Source organism: Xenopus laevis, chromosome 1L (genome assembly GCF_017654675.1).
Source record: "Xenopus laevis strain J_2021 chromosome 1L, Xenopus_laevis_v10.1, whole genome shotgun sequence".
In the NCBI taxonomy this organism is placed as follows: domain Eukaryota; kingdom Metazoa; phylum Chordata; class Amphibia; order Anura; family Pipidae; genus Xenopus; species Xenopus laevis.
Window position 1 is genome coordinate 15,882,442 of NC_054371.1, and position 22,096 is coordinate 15,904,537.

A 22,096-nucleotide genomic window follows, 5' to 3' on the forward strand; every position below is an offset into this window, starting at 1 on the left:
CTACTTCAAGGTAGAGTTTAGAAAATTGATTTAATTAAATCAATATTCATCATAATTTTTCAGTTAAAAAATGTACAGATTAGTAAAAACTTTGTGTAAACTTTAAGCAACTTTTTAAAGTGACCCTTAATTATGAATTATAAACTGATTTATTTTTCCTTGCTACAAACTAGTCTTTATTTTTAAATAACAACTTTAAATAATAACTCATTATTTTGTTACTAATTCATGAATCCTTTTAAAAAAAAAATCTTTAACAAACCAATTTTTTTGGTAAAGAATTGCGAACCAGTTGGAAAAGTACATAGCTTGATGAATGACTTACATGGATTTCAGATTTGATTTGCACTTTCTTAAAGGATTACTGCCCTCTATTGTTTTCTTCAGAATGCTAATGTTTTATGTCTTTTCTTATAACTTTTTTTTATACCAGATGCAAATTTAATAAAAAGTTTTTATTCTTAAATATTCAAAATTTGAGTTTGAATTTAAGTTTGTTCAACTTTTGTTAAACTGTTACACCGCATATTTAAGATAAACCTGAATCAGAAGAAAACAATTGTTTGCTCAAAAATTATCAATTTTTACATAAATTACTTTTTTAAAAAAATGCAAATTTTAATATAGCTGGAATGTTGAAAATGCGCCTTTTATTAACTTATATATGAACTTGCAGAATGTTTCCATTAAAAATGTTGAAATTGTTATGATTAATAAAACTCCAAAATGTGAGTTTGGAAAACTCAAGTTCAACTATAATGTTATAATTTTTCGCATTGATTTTCTCAAATCATGGAAAAAAAATATGATTGCAATTTTTTAATAAATCAGACCGTAATATGTAATTATTTATCAATTAATTGCTACATTTATTTTCTTTTTTTGAGGGCTCATAATCATTTGGTAGTGGATTTCAAATTGTATTCACACTGCCTCTTGTAGTGGTTGGATGTTTCTGAAGAGTTATGCAAATGAGACTTTATTAGGGTAGCTCATCAGTGAGGATTTAAGGTGACCTTCTCAAATCTTAAATAACTTTATAACGGCTGTAAAGACATAAACTGAGTTGAAATACAATTGTTTTAAAGTTAAGCATAAACAATTATGTTGTTTAAGAAACCCACTTGTTCCCACTCTGCTGTACTTTTCAGTGGTAAATAATGAGAGCGTAAAACTGCAACCAGTAAGGAACGTTTAGGGCAGAAATACACTAAAAGTTTCTATTGCTGTCCAGTGCAGCTGAACATTTATACTAAGTTAGGGTAAAACATTTTATGTTCAGTGGCCTGTTTAGAACAGGAATTAAATGCCTTTTAGCTGTGTCTACAAATTTATGTTTGTTAGAAAGAAAATTGCTTGGGGAAATGATCTGGATCTGAAGTAAATTTTCTATTGCACTAAACTTCAAAGACCAGTCAAGGCTAGTAAGATAAATACCCCAGGAGTTGTTTTTCATATTTCGATTTTTTTTTTCTTCTTATATCATCACAGCCTTTACATGTAAAGCATTAGAAACTAACACTTGGAAATTAAGATAGCTTTCTGCTGTAACCCACAGAGAATACAGCATAGCTGAAGCTCCCAATAATAACTGTTATTTGCTAATATTAAATTGTAAGTCTCAACAGAATTGAACAAGGTAATTCCTTTTAAACTTCTTACCTGTTACAGAGAATAGAACATTTAAGATACTTTTAATAGGAACTCAACACAAAACTGTTGTTAATGGATTCCAGTTTTTAGTATACTATTAATGCATAAAATGCTTAAAATTGAGTTTTGGTGATGAATGAATTATAATTGATCCTTGGATAGGGTGTTTATTAATCATTTAATCCGTGTTCAGTGGTAAACAATTGAGGCCTAAAATTGGCCACACGTGATATAAGATGTTAAACTGTCAACTTGGTCTCTCAAGACCGAGTAGGCAACTTATTTGCTCATAAATGGGCCCTTCTCAAAGGCCTAGCCAACTGATACTGGGTTGCAATGGGTCATGATGTGGTCCAATCCCAATAGATGTGCCTTATGATCTTATTGTTGACCCAATGGCCAAATGTCAGTCCAATCTGGCCCATTTCATATGTAACCAAATCAGGTGAGGTTACCAAATGAGCAAATCTGAGGTTTGCTACCATATGTAGAGGTATATTAGTTGTAGTAACTCTTATCAACTGATGATCTACAGGCCAGCCTGAACCCTGTGGGACTTGTGGGTTTCCCTGTGAGTCGGGCGGGTTCGGGTTGGCTACCCCAAAAAAAAATCTTCAGGTCGCATGCAGGTTCGGGTAGAACACTTCCTTTTACTCTCCCCACCCACAACCTTACAATGGCAGCTTTCGGCCTCCGTTCCCTGAATTTATAGACTCACGCCTGCGCGAGGGGGCAGAGTGGGCCGGGTTGGGTGCGGAGTGAAGGAAACTCGACCCACACATCATTAATAGAAACTAATCAGCAGGTTCGGGTACAACACTTTCTTCCACTCTCCCCACTCACGACCTCACACTGGCATCTTACGGACTCCATTCCTTGAATTTATAGACACGCTGGGTCAGGGGTTTGGGTGTGGATTGAGGGAATCAGCAGGTTACATGAACCTGTTAAGCAAACATAGATGAGTTACTGCACCCAGGCAAACATTATATTTGCATTTTATACAATGTTTCTTAGATTTAATATTTTGTGGAAACTAACAATGCTGATTATAATGTGCATTCTGTTTCTGTATAATAAACTCACACTTTCAGTTGCTTAATATTAAGATCTTTATTTGTTCTCAAAAATCGATGACACGTTAGTCCTTTTCTTTTTATAGCCAAAAGTTTGCTCATTTTTGTTACTTTCTGTGCTAATTGCATCTCTTTGTATATTTATTGATCCAATTAGAGTCACCGTCTTTATCCATTGTAATATCTCATGCCCTCTGTTTTGTCCTTTCAACATAGATTGTTATAATCTCAACTTTATTTTATTGTGAAAGCTGAAGAGCTCTCTGCAAACTCAATGACCGGCCAGTATAAAAAAAAATTGTTATGAATGAAATGTAATCTCTTTAACAAAGAGATATAGAGGGTATGGAGATGGTTTAGTGGGAGGGTGTTGGCAAGAGGTAACCAAATTTTGTGGTGTGCTAACCATTCACCAGAGTAGTCATCCAGGACTGGCCAAAGGGTACATTATACGGAGAAGATATCCCTCTTTCCCCAGCTTCTCAAATGAAGATAGCCTTGTGCTAGGTTACAAAGATTGGCACCTCTCCCACAGTAGATACCCACAAAAAATATCATGCACTCTGAGACAGGTGTAGCGGGACGAACCCCTGCACATTTATTGTGTCAACTTGTGTAAAGGACACAGGACCCAAGAGGAGCAAAAACTTATAGCCACCCAATGTCAAGCTGTCATCTCCTACCCCACAGGCATTTAGCATGCAAACACCTACATATGTCATGTGCATGGGAGCTATAGTATGTTTAGCTCTTACAGTATGTCTATCACCATGATAGTTAAATGTCATCCTTGGGGCCCTTCAAATAATTATAAGTACTCTTGAGAATATCACAAGGACTTTAATATGAATTTACAGACTCTAAACTAAGAGGTTTAATTTCTACTGCCGTTTCTGTATATTCATGGCAGCCATATTAAAGGAGAAGTAAGCTTTATCAGAAAGGTCTATATAAATACACAAGAAAACCCTCAAAGTAAAGCTGCTCCTAGTCTTCTGTCAAAAGAAACACCACATTTCTTTCCTTCTATTGTGTACTCATGGGCTTCTGTATCAGACTTCCTGTTTTCAGCTTAAACCTCCAGGGCTAGGGCTTGAGCATGCTCAGTTTGCTCCTCTCTTCCCCTCCCTTCCCCCCCCCCTCCTCCATGTTGTAATCTGAGCCCAGAGCTATGAGTGAGCAGGGAGAGACTAAAGTAGGAAGTAATGTCACACCAAGCTAATATGGCAGCTGCTATACTAAACAAACAGAGAGTTTCTAGAGTTGTTTACTCAGGTATGGTAAAGCATTCTACTGAATAAATTTAGTGTTACAGCTTGCACTATTCTGGCTAATCTATTTGCAATAAATTGCTTTGGTAGCTTTACTTCTTCTTTAAGGCCCTTGTGATATCCTTCACTTTTATAGGAATGAAACATGCTCAGGGTTTATTAATGGCTGTATCTATTGATGCTCAGCTGAGTGTAGTGTCCAAAAATGCATTTACTGTTACAGTTTCATTTGCAAAAGACCCTATGACTCATGGCTCTAAATCTGCAATGAATATTTGCTGTGTGCCTATTAGGTAGAACAACACTGTGTTTGGATGGAAACTGTACGAGACATAATGAAGTATATGCAGCTTTTAGTTCACAGTAGTGAAGAATAAAGAGACAGTTTCTTTTTGCTCACCACAAAGATAGCCCCAGGCAAAAACTGATCTTGCATATCAAACCAGCTCACGTGACTCTTCTTCTTGAAAGTTGATGTTGCCTTTTTCTGTTTGGCAAGCAGTTTCTGTGTGACCGTTTCAGGAAAGATAAAAAAGACTAAATGCTAAAAGTGCTGGTGCTCTGTAACCAGATTAAAGCAGTTTTCTGAGGGACACATGTGTGGCCACTTCTTTTAGTCCCAAATAAAGGTGGTTCCTTCAGTTATACTGATAAGTCAGTTGATGTGGTAAACTAGGATGATGTCACAATCTTAGCTAGAATTTCAGCCATAAAGCAGGGCAGGACTGCTGCTTACAATGGGGATCGGATAGGATCTGTGCAGCCACTGGGACAGAATGTTCTGTTATACAGATAGCTAGAATCTCAGCTGCCATAAAGCAGGACAGGACTGCTGCTTACAATGGGGATCAGATAGGATCTGTGCAGCCACTGGGACAGAATGCTCTGTTATACAGATAGCTAGAATCTCAGCTGCCATAAAGCAGGACAGGACTGCTGCTTACATTGGGGATCAGATAGGATCTGTGCAGCCACTGGGACAGAATGTTCTGTTATACAGATAGCTAGAATCTCAGCTGCCATAAAGCAGGACAGGACTGCTGCTTACAATGGGGATCAGATAGGATTTGTGCAGCCACTGGGACAGAATGTTCTGTTATACAGCTAGCTAGAATCTCAGCTGCCATAAAGCAGGACAGGAGTGCTGTCATAAAGTCATGAAGGAAGAGGAAACTGTAGCTTTACATTAGGATTTTTAGACCAGTGTATTGACACAGAGCATCACATAATAATTAGCATTAGTCTACTGCACTTATTATGATGAAAATAAATGATTGGTAGTAATTTCAATCCAGTCCAGTAACCCATATCAACCAATCAGTAATTAGAATTGATCAGTATACTGCAATTAACAAAAGGAAATCTCTTACTGGCTGGAGTGGCTTGCTGCAAAATGACCAGGTTTTAGCAAATCCATAAATAACTTATGAGTTATCACTGCTATAATGCACAAAATATATTATTAAGTAGATTAGTGATCATAGTTATCAAACCCATATGTCCTTTTCACATTCATTATACATAGTCAGTACAATGAATTCATTATAATTAACAGAAACCTAAACCAACCACAAAATGCTTGATTCCAGGTGACCACATAACTATGCAAAGCAATTCCAGTCAGCTGCAAGATATTATCCTGTATTGGTATCAACCCATAGGAAGAAGATCTTCCCCCTTACAAAGTGCTGGTAAGGCCTCATTTAGAATATGCAGTGTAGTTTTGCTCTCGAGTCCACAAAAGAGATATTTTTCATGCAGAGAAATTCCAGAGGAGGATGAGACTTGAGCTTAGATGATAACGGACATAAAAGATCTCAGGGATTGTTTTATACTAGAGATAAAGCAAATAAGAGGGGAAATGATGACTATACCTAAATATAAGGAGCCTAAATAATGAATGATTCCTCCTTCTCTGTTAGATCCTTTCAGATGACACAAGGGCATCCCTTGAGCTTACGAGAAAGGAAGATTCATCTGTAGGTGCAAAAAGGATTTTTTATTGAGACAGCTGTGAAAGTGGGGAATTCTCATCATGAAGCAACTGTATTTGGCAATATATTCCATAGTTATACGGCTACTTGTCAAAAACCTTACTTTGCCAGGCGGCAAAAAAATGCTAGAATTGCCCCTGTTCACGACCGTATGCAGGGTTTAATGTACAAATTAAGAATCTTTTGTGGTAGGATTTAGCATTTGGTACATCCCTAGCATTAATTTAGTATCAGCTTTTGCCATATAACAGTTGCAGGTCTACAGCACTTGTTAGCAAGTGTATTTTGCACACCTTCATGCCCTTGATTTGTAAATGAGTTTTACTATTTTTTTTTTAATCTCATATGCCTTATTACTATGACTTTGCCTGTCAGTCATCTCGGCAGCACAGCAAGCTTTATGCTTAGCAATGCATGCAAATGTTCCACCATGCTGGGCTAAAACATGCACACTCGAGGTCTGTTCACTATAATGTTCTCTTCTTTTATTCTTAATGTTGGAGAACTGGCATTGTAGAAATATACTCCCCACCAAGCAGACTTTAGAATAGAAACTATGATCTTGTAGGTTCTTAATGTTCCCAAGAGATACTAGGAGGTTTAGAAACTGACCCTATTCAACGGGGAGTCTCCGGCCTCATTAAGAAGCCCATGTTCATTCCTCCATTAATGCTTGCTACAGAGTGATGACTACAGGCATTACTTTGCCTATGGAAAGGAATTGGTACATTCCAGTTAAGCTGCTGTTACAAGTTCCCTGTTCTCAAGGGACTGTGGAATGGTAAGCCATTTCTTAGAGACACCTCAACTTTGCTTTTCAGTGTAGGAATTTATAAAAGACGAAAAAGCCTGCCCACTCTTACATTCTGCGGGTAGTGGGAGTGTAAAATAATGTTTGGAAAACTCATTCACCTGGCTAAGTCTTTCATGTGTTCAATAACAGCTGGAGAGCCTTGACTTAAAGCTATGTGCCAGTTGCTGTGAAATGAAGAGCCACACAGGTGTTAATGCGCCACAAGCTAGATAATGTTAAAATGTATCTAAAGATATCCAAAGAATATCCATAAAACTAAAGCAAACACATTGGAAATTGGTTTCTATAAGAAATTTCTCCTGCAATGCATTTCTTGCTTTTGATTAGATGTTTTGGGTGTTCTCTGTATAACGCAGGACAAGAATGAAAATGGCAGTTTTGACAGTTGGCAGTTAGCTGGTGAAAATGATGGCTGACAGGGTACTAACAAGAGTTGTGAGAATATTTACTATTCTTTCATTCCATTTGGAAAACATTGCACATAATATATGAGTGAAGCTTTCTGTAAAGGCAACATGTTGGTATTTGACGGTCCTTCATTAGACTAGAAGCAGTTCCTAATTTGCTGGTGCTCTAAAGGCTTTCACAGTAGAGTGAACAGACTTTGACAGCACTGTAACAAGCTGGAAGTACCAGTGCGGATACAGTATTTCAATATCTACACCTCCAAGTAACAAAGCAAAATTGTTGAAAAAAGTAAGCAACCCCCTCACCATCAATTTAGGTAAAGAAGATCCAGAAGAGAAAACCTAATTGAGAGATTTATTCTGGAATAAAATATAGATCATTCTTGACCCAAACACTATAATATATATATATATATGGATTTGAAACCTAAAGACATCTATAGGCATCAGCACTATATCCTTCCATTCCTTAGCATCCTTACTCATTGTGTCGAAGAGAACCTTTCTTTCAAGGTTGGAAATTGTTCCCCGTTTTACTGGGATGTGGTACTGGTATTATATCAATTGTGGGTACCGGTATTGGCTTTTTATGTACTCTTATGCTTCTAAAATGCATCTTTCTGGAATGCTACCCTTAGGGGCAGATTTACATAGGGTCGAATATCGAGGGCTAACCCTCGATATTCAACTGCCGAATGTAAATCCTTCGACTTCGAATTTCGAAGTCGAAGGATTTACCGCAAATAGTTTGATTGAACGATTAAATCCTTCGAATCGTTCGGTTCGAAGGATTTTAATCCATCGATCGAACGAATTTTCTTCGACCAAAAAAACATTAGAAAGCCTATGGGGACCTTCCCTATAGGCTAACATTGCACTTCAGTAGGTTTTAGCTGGCGATGTAGAGGGGTCGAAGGTTTTTTTAAAGAGACAGTACTTCGACTATTGAATGTTGACATGTCAGTTAACATAGGGTTGCACTGTAAACAATGATTGACTTTTTTTATTAATACAAAGAAGAGATTAGTAGCTGCTACTAGGTTGAATTGTTTCTGTATGAGTACCTTTTAAACTGACCATATATGGAATGACATGAAATTAGTTTTTATGGAATTAATTGTTTGACCCAACCCACTATGTGTGAAATGTTTCACTGAACAGCTGGAGCAAAAATGATTGGTTACAGTTATCTAGAAGTACCATTAGTACATGTGTGAACTCATTGGTTGAGACACATACTTGCATCACATCAACCATCATGCTCTCCCTGAATGATGTAGAATTTCCTTCAATGAAAGTTTGGCCTTGTTCATTGAGATTCCTGAATGTTATCATGGGCATAAAGCGAAAGGTCTAAACTGGAAGGTAAATTGTAGCTGACTATGTACTGGGTTCTAGGAACTACCAAAAAAACAGGTCCTTCAGAGTCTATTTTCTTGGAAATATGTAATTATTAGATTATGCACAGTTCAAGTGATTGGAGTAAATTATGGTCTTCAAATAATAAATCTTTAAATTAGCTAGTCAGGAATGTAAATTAGACTGTCAAAGACAAGTGCCAAGTGTGTGGATGCTTATCTAATTGAGCCACTCTTTTGGTGGGCCAAAGGCTTATTATATAGGCTGATAGAGTGGGGATTTTCTAGCCGACCTGATACATACTTCAACGAAAACAGTCAAATATCAAAAGGGAAAGATAATTATTTTGGTCACAGAAATTGGCAACTATGACCCTAACCCACTTATGGCCACTTTAATTATAATAACATTTGGAGTCATTATGTAGACAGTATTGATAATTTTTAAGCCAAAAATCCAATTATTAATAACACTGAAAGTTATTTAGCTTGAAAGCTGGAAGCCACTTTAAAAAGTACAACTAAAATAAATATGACCGTAAAGGCTATACTTATTATACTATAATTCAGAACTGCTAACATTTTAAAAACCAATATCTATCAATTGGATTAAGATTTTAGATACAAATTTGTACAAAAAAAATTCTACAAAATACAAAATATATCCTAATAAGAGTATTTAGTCCTAATTTTCAACATAGTTGCTGCCAAATTACCATTTTATCTGGCTGAGATAAAATGTAGGACCCTCTATCAACTGCAAGGAGACAGTGCCCCCAATGGCCAATTAAAACTACACAATAGTAAAGGACCAGTAGACCAGTCAATCACTTTCAAAGCATCTGTAAGGTATAAACATACTCTTGTTCTACTAAAGAAGAAAAGCTGTAGAACACCTTTACACTTTTTTCAAAATCCATAAATGTCATTAGAATGACCTTTAATCAACTTATATTGTATCCCCTTGTCTTATGTATAAATATTGTTGAACAGTATATGTGCTCCTCTGTGTACACTTGTTGGGGATTTATAAGAATAACACTACAGTAAATATTAGAAGTCCCCAGGGGTATCTATAGCTTGCAGCTTCTGGAGAGTTGTTGGCTTAAGATCCCTGTAAATATTTAAATTAAACCTCTAGTTTGTTGTCACATTATTTAGTGGAGAACGCAATGATATTTGCAAATCAATTCCTCTTTAACATTTATAAAATATAGTAAAACATGCAGAGAGACCTGACATACTGCAAATTATCAAGAATTAACAACAAGAAATTGTCTATTTACTGCAAACTAAAGGTAGGCCCAGATAAAACATACCTTACAGCCACAAAATTTTAACCAATTCAGATTATTAAGGAAATCAATGAGCTCAAAGCCCTTTTTTACCAAAGGTTGTTGAGTCAATAAAACCTGTTAGTAACAGCTGAAATATTTTAATAAATACAGTAAACCCCTTTGTCACCATTGAGAGCTGGAATCAAAGGGTAGTTAATTTGTCAAGTTAACCATGAGAATCTGATTTAAAAAAAAAAACCCCCGAAAAACTCACGTTTAGTGACCATTTTCAATCTAAAAATGTAAAATTTAAATGAAAAAAAGCATTATGTAATATTTTTACATTTTAAAATTAGGGTAATTTTTTTTATTTAAAAGATTTATCGTATTTTTTAAAAAATATATATTTTTTTTTAATTCATCCACTTAAGCTTTGTTTCTGTTATTTATTTTTTTTAAATTACAAAAAGATCATATCTACTATGCTATTATACATTTTTTTTTTCAATTGTAAAAAAAAAATGATATGCAAATGATTGTAATGCAGAATATAGGATGGTTTGAATCCCTAAAGAGAGTGCTGTAAATCTCAGAAAAGGAGACAGGGAAAAAAATACGAATCCTTACTGAAGATGGCACTGCGCTCTTAAATATCTATACCCTTGTTTATTTCATTTTCTCGGCTCTCACGGCTGCAAACTTTCTTTATGTCAAAATCCATTGAAAAGGTTAGAATTTTCCACAACCTTTAAAACCGTGCTAACAATAAACTTTAATAAGATAAAAGAGCACTTTTGATAGACACAGAAAGAAAGAGGTAGGCTGTAGACATGGGAAACCTATGCAGTCCCATTATCTCAGAAGTATTATTTAACTGAAAGTCTTGCAAAAAAAAAGATAAATAATGCTGACATTAAAATTAAATAGATAAATCGGTGCATTTTGGTAAAATTCACATTCTAGATGTAGTACTTGGTCAGTTTTAGTCTATTAAAGAGAAACGTCAATGAACATCAGAGGGTGAATGATTTTTCTGTGTCCAGTATTATAAATAATTCTAAAGTAATCTTGGCTCAAAGCCCATTTAGTGGAGAGAAAAATGAACACCCTAGGGAGAGGTAATGAGATATTTCTTGGTGTTGGGTGGGATGTTAGCTGTGTCTAGTGATGGATGCCTAGTAGAGACCTTTAAATAACTGCAAAGATATTTAAAACGATTATTCTGAATCAGGAATTATCCTGATTCAGACAGGACATATGTAGCATTCTATTCATGAAAATATTAACCTGTCCTTCCCTGCCAGAAGCTGCATGCAACAGATTGTTTGGTAGTGCATTGCAGTCCTATCTGGAAGAGAAGAGGTCGATCTGATCGGATTACTAATTTGTTCTCATTGCATATGCTGTATGTCTGTTTGTTGAATGGGAAAGAAAAATAAAATTTAGGGGGGGAAATTATAACCCCCCCTCCTCCAAATCCAAGAGGAAAGTCATACCAGCCTATAGCTATTAACTCTTCATTTGCCATACATTTGTATTTTATCCTGTTGCCATAGTAACAGAAATTAATGGCAACACTTTCCAGAAAAGGATCTGCTGGGTTTTTTTTCAGGCCATACATCATCAGATCCTGACTGATTGCGTATTTACAGGGTATTCATGTGCCCCTCACAAAAGCTTTCAATTTACTGAATCAGCTTGCACTTTTTTTGTGTGTGTGTGTGTGTGTATTCCATTGGATCACCCCCACACAAACATGCCCACGCGTGAGACCTCTGTAATATTGCACTTAAACACAACATTTGTGCACAAAATTGTAATGAAACAGATAATTTTTTTTACCACAAGCTGAAGGAATAAAGAAATACATGGCGCAAAATCAGTGAGTGTTGACTCTTTGCTCGGTTCTCATAACAGCTGTTGAGATGAATACATTATTTAACTGACTAACAAAATCAGTACAAATGGTCTATGGAGCTTAAAAAAGGATTTACTGAACCCAAACTTTTGGGTAGTGGGGGTAGAATTCAGAACCACGTAGCTGAATAGTAATTAGAGTGTTGCATAATTATCTCCCAGAAACTATAAACACATATTGCAGGCTTTGAGTTTAAGGGTCTTGCAGGGTTGTATTGAATATTTAAAAAATATTTGAAAATACAGCACTTTTAGGATTAGATTGACTGTTCCTATGATAATTCTCATCCATTAGATTGGTTTACAGTCAAGTAAAAATAAATAAATACCATATACTTGATGCCCTCGGTGAGACAGAACAGCCTAGGACACCTAGGGTTTAAAATGGTGGACAATATTGTATCTTTTTATGTAAAATGAAATGTTATATACAGAGCAATTATCTATCTATCTATCTATATCTTTCTATCTATCTATCTATCATCTATCTATCTATCTATCTATCTATCATCTATTTATCTATCTATCTATCTATCTATCTATCTATCTATCTATCTATCTATCATCAATCATCTATCTATATCTGCTGTAGACCACCAGCTGTAGAGCATTTTGGTAGACCACCTAAGACCATTAACCAATATTTTCTTACCAAGAAGAAAGTAGATATGTTTCCGGCTGGGCTGCAGCTACACATTATGAGACACACTCAGTACAATTGATGGCAGCAAGGAATCATTTAGTACAATGACCCACTAGTCCACCTTTAGCTAAATCAAGGTTTGCTTTTATTTGTAAAGAGCCAGATGATAGATCACCAAAGATTTGGAGGGATACAAAAATACCTCCTTTTTTTTAGTCATTGATGTAGTCAAATCACTCTTCAAATATTGTAAATGCTATTTTTTTATTTTTAAACATCATAGTTTACAAAAAAATCAATATGGTACCTTTTTTTTTTACACTTTCAGATTCCTGAATATAGTCAGATCTTCATACGTTATGAATAATTTTTTTTGTGTTTATGTGTGTATGTTTGTTTTATGGTTGGCTGTCCTGTAGATTTAAGACACAATAAAGCTAAAATGTCAAGTCTTTTTCCATGTCATTCAGAAAGTGCATCACCAAGCACACACCATTGCCCATTCACCTGTCTGGGATTGTTATTTGGTTGTACAATGTTTCAATGCCATGAGAATCACACCTCACACTCCCTTGCAGGCTGCTGATGACAAGAGCAGGAGCCATATTCATTAATGATAACCAAAGCTCCTTCAATGTGATTGGGTTTATAATCAACATAATATTCCTGGGCTGACATGGCAGCCATTTGGTGCATGGTCTGTTTCTGCTTTTGCTTTCTGCGTTGTGTCACAAAGCACTGTCTCATCTGTCTAAGGCTGGCAGGGAAACACTTCCATGAAACATACAACATCAAAACCACAATGAGAAAGGAAAAAATCAGTGCCATGGTCCCTGTGACCACCTTGTGGATCTGAACAGTGTTCTCATGGTGTTCATTGGCCACGGTTGCTGTTTGGACATTGGTGGTTCTTTCACCTTCAGTATCCTGCACATCATAACTGGTAGCAGTGGGGCTGTCAATGGCAATTCTGTCACTGTTGTTCAGGGCTGTAGAAATAGCATTAGCACTGGTTGGATCTACTGGTTCCTCACACAAACGAAAAAAGTAAACTGCGTCAATGACATCCTCACCCTGGGCATACTCCGGGGTTGTACATAGCATATTGCCATCATAGCGACCTTTGAAGTTGCTGAGCCAAGAGGCCAAAGCACAAACATTGCGTCCACAGTCCCAGTTGTTCCCAGCAAGGGTGATGCTGGTAAGGAATTTCCAAGAGTTTAAGATTCTGGGATCAATGTAAGTGAGATGATTGGTGTCCAGTTGCAGTGATTCCAGATGAGGTAAACTTTCAAAAACGTGAGGTTCAATGTATTCAATTTCATTTCCAGAAAGGTCCATTTTTTCTAGTTTCCATACCCAGTCCAAGGAGTTGACAACTATAGTTACTTTATTCCTCCTCATAAATAGAGAGCGCAATGATAGGAGCCTGGGAAAATGAGCTAAATTCACCTTCACCAAGTCATTGTGCTCAAGGTGGAGCTCGGTGAGTTTAAACAAACCTGCAAAGGAGTTACGAGCAAGGCTCTTCAACTGATTGTATCCCAAGTCCAGGAACTTTAGGCTGCGACAGTCCTGAAAGATTCTTACTGGTACAAACTTGATGGCGTTGTAGCGCATATGCAAAGTCGTCAGCTTGCGCAGCCCATGAAAGAGATCCGGTTCCAAAGACTGTATGTTATTGTTAGATAAATCCACACTGCGCAAGTTTGGCATGGGTCGGAAAGTGGTGTTGGCCAGATGTGTGATTTTGTTGGAACTAAGAGTGAGTTCTTTAACTCTACGCAGTTTGTGAAAGGCATTTCCCTCTACAGTGTGGATGTGATTGTGATCCAGATAGAGCCACGTGAGCTGAATTAACCCTGTGAACTGTCCATCTTGGAGCTCTGAAAGGCTGTTGTACCGCAGAGACAAGCCCATTACACCCGACAGGTTGTGAGGCATCTCAGTGGTATTCTGTGATTCACAGTACAGGAACCTGCCCTCACAACGGCAGAGCCTAGGACACCCACTATTCACCAGTGGAAGCATTTTAACAAATACACCCAACGTACACAGTATTAACCCTGGGGGCTTCCTTAGCAGCCAGTTTAAACAGAGACCAATGAGAAGGAAATCCATTAGCAAGAATGTATCCAGATTTTCTCGAGAATGTCCATTGAATCTTTCCCAGATTCTACATCATATTTTAATAAAATACATCTATCAACAGATACACAGGTGGGGGCAGACTTTACAGCAACGAGAATGTCGGCAGCATTAAAGTTCATGGGTATTCAAAGGCAGAGGAGAGGCTGAGATTTTGTTCATGTTAAATGCTGCAGGGAAGGGTTTGAAATATAAATATTTCCTCATGTAAGAAATTCATTGAAAAAAGTCTTTTACCCACCCTTTTTCCAGAGAGTGACAGCCTCCATTCAGCTGCTCCCTTTGTGTTTTAGCTAATTATACGCAGGGCTAAAAGACCCCTCTGTGCTGCCTTTCAGTTAGCACAATGCTGGCAGGCTCACAATGTCCCACTTTGCTTCGCCTCGATAAGATGAATGGGGAAGGGGGGGTCTGGTTACCTTTCAGATGACTTGTAGGACCTTCAAGTTCCACAACAACTAAGAACCAGGGTCTTTTCCCCCCTCGTCCACTGTTCCTTTTTGCCTCTGCAGTTAACACTGTGATGTTCTGGAAAAGACTCCAAACTCTTTGCTAAAGACTCTCTGGGATCCTGCTGTCTGTTCAATGTCCATCACCTGAATCCACCACCGTTGACCAAAAAGGAAACAAAAAAAGAGAAAACAATGTAATTCCACAGAGATAGCTTGGAAGTCATTCACTGAATGGCCATGGAGAGATTAATTTGTGAATCCTTTATCTCCCCTCCCTGCTTTGCTTGTTAGCTGATGCTTCTAGCAGGGGCAGAGAAAGACAATCAGGCAGAAAGATCCTTTTTGCTGGAGCTGAAGCAGTATGTTGCTGAAGCATGCAGAGGCACCTAGCGTTCACTGAGTGTCGTAAGCTACTCATGACTGTATGCCTGCACAGAAAATCTCAGACATGGGCAGATTGAAAGGGGTGGGCATAAAATCAACATTTTAGTCAACCAGGAAAGTAATATATAGTCCTTGCTGGTTAATACTGAAAGCTTTTCTTCTTCCTTGTGTTCCCCCAAAATCAGCTGCATTGAGCATAAAGGAACAGCAGGGCAAGATATTTTTTTTTTTTCTTATCCTTTCAATTTTTTTTTGGGGGGGGGGGGGTATGAGAGCTCAGTGATAATCCTTATTCTTGCACCTGTCCGTCTGTTTTTTCTGATACTACTTGCATTGACTGAAAATTGGTTTCTTTATCAACATTTCATGATGTCTTTTTCCATGTTATTCCTGTGCATTGTGACATAGGCTGTTGCCATAGGAATGTTCTTTCAAGGTGGGTTTTCGTTTCAGGGAGATATTCATGGATCTGAATATAGTTATTAGAACCAGATTCTGTGTTTAGGGAGATCTTGCTGTCCAGGGCACCCAGTTTTAAGATGCTGAAGGCTGGTCAGAAGGATGCAGGGTCCTCATTATCCAAGTGTTCCTTTCTCAGCCTGTGAGATGGGATTTTTTTTTGTTCTTTCTGTCACTGTTGGTCTTGCTGCTCTGAAGCATGTGTAATTAGGAAAATAGGCTAGCGACATTTGAATGAAAAGCAGTCGTGTAAATCTTACTTACTTTGGAGATGATGTCCAACACTATTGACAAGCCAATGTTGGCAGTGGGTTTCAATTATAGAATATCTTCCTGCATTGCTGATACCATTAGAACTGTGCTAATTCCAGCTTCCTGGTGGATACACAGAAAAGAGGATGAAGGGGGGCTCTGTCTATAGTTTCCTTTAGTGATCATTGATTGCTCAATGCCCATGCCGTTCCTTCTGTTTATTTTTCTCCCTCTCTCAACTCCTTTCCCCGCTCCCCAGCTACACAGACACTGAAGAGCACTGCAGTATTCTACATGACTATGTGGCAGGCAAAAGAATCAAGCATGCCGCTTGTCAGGGCACACAGAATGTTAGAACCCAGCACATTGCAGGAGCTTTTTTTTTTTAAAGCAAATATCAATGTCTAATAAAGATCTCAATGGCTTGGGTTGTGTATGGGAATAAAAGGATTGGTGATTATTTGTGCCAGTGTATAAACATGTATGTGAGAGTATAGGTTGGTAAATATTTATGGAAGAGCACACACGCTTCTTTGGGTATATTTGTGGATGTGCAACTCTTGTAGCTTGAATGTACCTGCATCCCTTACTCGCTAATTAGTTTAGTGTTTATTCTGTTCATTAGAATATCAATGTAAAGCATTGTGGGTGATAACAAAAACAATGATGAGAAGTGCAAATGTTGCACTTCTCTATAAACGCGCATGCACTTGTGCAACCGTGTGCATTAGCGCGTTCTTCATCAGGGGGAAATTTTAGAAAAAGTGGCAGCTTTTCTACATTTTTTCCCCTGATGAAGACCACCTTTGGGGTATGATGTGTCTATTTAATAAAGACTTTTGTATTTTTATTTTTGGAGTCTGCAATCCCTTGACCTTTTTATTGTTTAATAGATTTGGCATCATTTCTGCGCTGATTCCAACGGATTGGCACCCTTATTTATTTTCCTAGGGTGTTGTGTTGCAGGAAAAATGGCTGCCCGCTAAAAGATTAACATAAAGTAACATTTTACAAAAGGGGAAAAGTTTGTCTACCATCTATCTATATCTATCTATCAATCTATCTATCTATCTGTCTGTCTGTCTGTCTGTCTGTCTGTCTGTCTGTCTGTCTGTCTGTCTATCTATCTATCATCTTTCAATCAATGGCTGTGTCTCTAAATATGTTTTTATCTATCATATCCATCTATGCACACACACACACACACACACACACACACACACACACATAACCGTATATAGCTAAATCCATACATAATCTCTATGCACATATAGGATGTTTGTACAGAGGGAGAAGCAGTGTCTGTGTATGTGTGGGTACCTGCTTATCTTGTGTTTGTGGTTCTGTTTTCACTATAATCCTTGCATTGCTCCTGTCACCGTGTTGTTACATTACTCCCCCAATGCCCAAGGGATCCAAAGCAGTTTACACTATGATGCAGGTTCTCCAAGCGATGTAGGGGTTAGTAATCAGATTCCATGGATAGTGAAGACCTCGGGCACAGTGTGGCTTCGTGTTTCCACTGGGTCATGGTAACACTGGGGTCTTAAACACTTCCTCTGTGATTTACATTAAAGGGATACTGTCATGGGAAAACAAAAAAAATTTCAAAACGCATCAGTTAATAGTGCTGTTCCAGCAGAATTCTGCGCCGAAATCCATTTCTCAAAAGAGCAAACAGATTTTTTTATATTTAATTTTAAAATCTGACATGGGGCTAGACATATTGTCAATTTCCCAGCTGCCCCAAGTCATGTGACGTGTGCCTGCACTTCAGGAGAGAAATGCTTTCTGGCAGGCTGCTGTTTTTCCTTCTCAATGTAACTGAATGTGTCTCAGTGGGACATGGGTTTTTACTATTGAGTGTTGTTCTTAGATCTACCAGGCAGCTGTTATCTTGTGTTAGGGAGCTGCTATCTGGTTACCTTCCCATTGTTTGACTGCTGGGGGGAAAGGGAGGGGGGTGATATCACTCTAACTTGCAGTACAGCAGTAAAGAGTGATTGAAGTTTATCAGAGCACAAGTCTCATGACTTGAGGCAGCTGGGAAATTGACAATATGTCTAGCCCCATGTCAGATTTAAAAATTTAATATAAAAAAATCTGTTTGCTCTTTTGACCCATGACATTATCTGTTTGCTCTTTTTTCCCATGACAGTATCCCTTTAAAGATCAGAATCCTGCCGTTAACCTTTTACAAAGCAGTGCCTTGCATTGTTATCCTTATAGAAACTGATATGAGTTGCTGACTTGGCTTGTCTGGGTTTGGGTGCCCCCTAACTCCATGTATTTCCATTTAGGGTAAGATGATGTCATAATAGCTTCAATTTGTTACAATTTTGGGCCTTACATTCGACTAATTTTGCTCAGAACATATATTATATGGTATGGATAATAGGCAGCAGTAGTAGCATTATTAATGTATATTCCAATCATACAATGAATGGGAAAGGGGTGGAATAGATGGTGCAGTTGCCATAATTATGATAACATAAGTAATCTATTTGTATATGTCTGAGTGAGCTCACCCTCTGCTTTGCTGTTAAGCAAGACTGTGGCAGGTTGTGTAACCATCTTGATTTGTATGCTAAATGGACTAAATAAATTACGGATTCACTTTTTCACTTTTATCAGATTGCTACTGGTTTTATTTTACATGGAATGCAAGTCCTGAAGGGCAGGCAAAGGTCATCCAGTTTAAGCGCTTGACACCCTCTTGGGTGCATAATTAAGGGTTTGAGCAATACATAACAGATAAACATTGACGTGTAACTCCATCTTGACCAGTAATATCTCTAATAAGTATTTTAAAGTGGAGGTACATCATTTTATAATACACAAGTTTTAGTATTTCATGTGACAAAACCAAACAGGGTTTAGAACTGGTGCCACTATAATTAGCGGGTTTCTATTGGCTCTAACATTCTTCCCCCATAGAGCTGCTGACTAATCCAGCCCCATCTCCTGGTAGGGGGAAATCTATAGACCTCTTCATGAATGGAGTGCACATATATTTCACACCATGCTTGTGTGTTTCACTTGGCTACAGTATGTATGGAGAACTAGTGTCATTTTATGGACAAGTAGAGCCTTCTGTAGGCTGCCAGTCTACATAGGGGTTACCAATATCCAATCACAGCCCTTGTTTGGCATCCCAAGGGACTTTTTCATGCTTGTGTTGCTCCCCAACTCTTTTTACATTTGAATGTGGCTCATGGGTAAAAAAGGTTGGGGACCCCTGCTTTAGACCATATAGACTTAAGGTGATGAATCATTTTCATATGATGGGATTTTTTCTTATAGGTGCTAATTCACATAAGATAATTAGGGTTTAGCTGATTTGGTGCATCCCTACAGTGAAGTGATGGACCATAAATTATTTGTGCTTCCTTTGTGTTAGTTTCCCATCTTGTTTAACCCCCCAAATAATAACTATACAGATGGAGCAGACTTCATTTGTTGCACACAGCGCCGGATTTAGTGGGCGGGCGCCCAGAGGCTGCTCGATCCCTCTGCCAGAGTACTGGGGAGCTCCCCCGGGAGGCTGCTGGGCGGCATGCCGCCCCTAATATTCTGCCGCCCTAGGCCTGGGACTTTGTGGCCTCACCACTTATCCGGGCCTGGTTGCACATACTGATCACAGACACTTTTAATAAAAAAAGGTGTGTTCCTATGTGTGCCAGATGCCTCAGTCAAGTCTGTTCCAGCTAAAGCTTACAAAGTGTGTGCTGAGGATGGCTTTGAATATGAAATATGTCTGTGCTGTTCACAGCTGGTCAAGTAAAAATAGAGAGAATCCTTGAAAATGTAAGTATAGCTGGCAAAGGGAATCTATTAAATGACTGTAGGTTTAAAAAGAAAAAGCCAGCAGAAGTGAGGACGAGGTTAAAATTGCAGTCTATCGAAATGAATTTACACAGGCCAATAAATCCATGCAAATGCAAGAGGAACGCTGTGATGCCTTCGCAATCTGGCAGGAGAGACGAGGCACCTATTCAATTGTTATAGGAGAAGCAGGTCGACTAAGGAGCTCAGAGACAACACCTGCGGGGTTCTGCCCATTGACTTTGGTATCAAGTATTTCAAAATGAAAAGCCTTGTTTGTCGTTACCTTGGTCAATTACTACTGACTAAAACCTACCTTGATGGGATTTTCTAATGCAGCCCTCTTATCCACAAATAAGTACAACTTTTAACAATCTTTTTAAGCACATCTTTAATATTAGTCTAAACACTTCCCTTGAGGAATCATTTATTAAGTCTGCCCAGTGCAAATATTGGCTGTGTGCAATAGGGAGTAAATTTAAGAACATTTAAATATTGGTATTTTTGTCATGTAGCTCTTTTACGGTAACTGATTTGACCGATTAGCACATTCTGACCCAAGACAGTAGAAATGTAACATACTACTACACTAAAAATGATGTTGCATACAAAAATATTTTTTACAGTCAAGATTCAGATGAACTGATTTGATCCTCACTATTTCCTTCTGTTTGTCACAGAAGTAATCAATAACTTCTAATCGAATATCAAATATCCTTATTATTTAAAACAGGGGTACATTAAACTTTAAAAAAAAAAAAAAAAAAAGTGATACTCAGAGTTCCCTGTATAACTCAGCCTGCAGCCTTGTGTCTTTATATGGTCACAGAACAACCCCTCAGTGACTTCTAAAATCCTTATCATTTACAGTAGGGGGTACATTATCCCTTATAATACATGAGTGATACTCAGAGTTCCCTGTATAACTCAGCCTGCAGCCTTGTGTCTTTATATGGTCACAGAACAACCCCTCAGTGACTTCTAAAATCCTTATCATTTACAGTAGGGGGTACATTATCCCTTATAATACACAAGTGATACTCAGAGTTCCCTGTATAACTTAGCCTGCAGCCTTGTGCCTTTATATGGTCACAGAACAACCCCTCAGTGACTTCTAATATCCTTATCATTTACAGTAGGGGGTACATTATCCCTTATAATACACGAGTGATACTCAGAGTTCCCTGTATAACTCAGCCTGAAGCCTTGTGCCTTTATATGGTCACAGAACAACCCCTCAGTGACTTCTAATATCCTTATCATTTACAGTAGGGGGTAAATTATCCCTTATAATACACGAGTGATACTCAGAGTTCCCTGTATAACTCAGCCTGCAACCTTGTGCCTTTATATGGTCACAGAACAACCCCTCAGTGACTTCTAATATCCTTATCATTTACAGTAGGGGGTACATTATCCCTTATAATACACGAGTGATACTCAGAGTTCCCTGTATAACTCAGCCTGCAGCCTTGTGCCTTTATATGGTCACAGAACCCCTCAGTGACTTCTAATATCCTTATCATTTACAGTAGGGGGTACATTATCCCTTATAATACATGAGTGATACTCAGAGTTCCTTGTATAACTCAACCTGCAGCCTTGTGCCTTTATATGGTCACAGAACAACCCCTCAGTGACTTCTTATATCCTTATCATTTACAGTAGGGGGTACATTATCCCTTATAATACATGAGTGATACTCAGAGTTCCCTGTATAACTCAGCCTGCAGCCTTGTGCCTTTATATGGTCACAGAACAACCCCCTCAGTGACTTCTAATATCCTTATCATTTACAGTAGGGGGTACATTATCCCTTATAATACATGAGGGATACTCAGAGTTCCCTGTATAACTCAGCCTGCAGCCTTGTGCCTTTATATGGTCACAGAACAACCCCTCAGTGACTTCTAAAATCCTTATCATTTACTGTAGGGGGTACATTATCCCTTATAATACATGAGTGATACTCAGAGTTCCCTGTATAACTCAGCCTGCAGCCTTGTGCCTTTATATGGTCACAGAACAACCCCTCAGTGACTTCTAAAATCCTTATCATTTACAGTAGGGGTACATTATCCCTTATAATACATGAGTGATACTCAGAGTTCCCTGTATAACTCAGACTGCAGCCTTGTGCCTTTATATGGTCACAGAACAACCCCT

The 22,096-nt window shown here is 38.0% G+C and overlaps 2 protein-coding genes across 6 annotated transcripts in view; one reads left to right on the forward strand and one right to left on the reverse strand.

Annotated features, from left to right (window-relative positions):
* ctnna2.L (catenin alpha 2 L homeolog) overlaps positions 1–22,096 on the forward strand; it is a 1,040,499-nt gene that overhangs the window by 606,189 nt on the left and 412,214 nt on the right.
* Positions 12,797–16,180, reverse strand: lrrtm1.L (leucine rich repeat transmembrane neuronal 1 L homeolog). Its single transcript, XM_018226969.2, has one exon. The coding sequence runs from the start codon at positions 14,529–14,531 to the stop codon at positions 12,966–12,968; it is 1,566 nt and encodes a 521-aa protein (XP_018082458.1). The 5' UTR covers positions 14,532–16,180; the 3' UTR covers positions 12,797–12,965.

Coding starts and splice junctions, on each gene's coding strand:
- lrrtm1.L (XM_018226969.2), bottom strand. CDS start 14,531: ATGGATTTCCTTCTCATTGGTCTCTGTTTAAACTGGCTGCTAAGGAAG.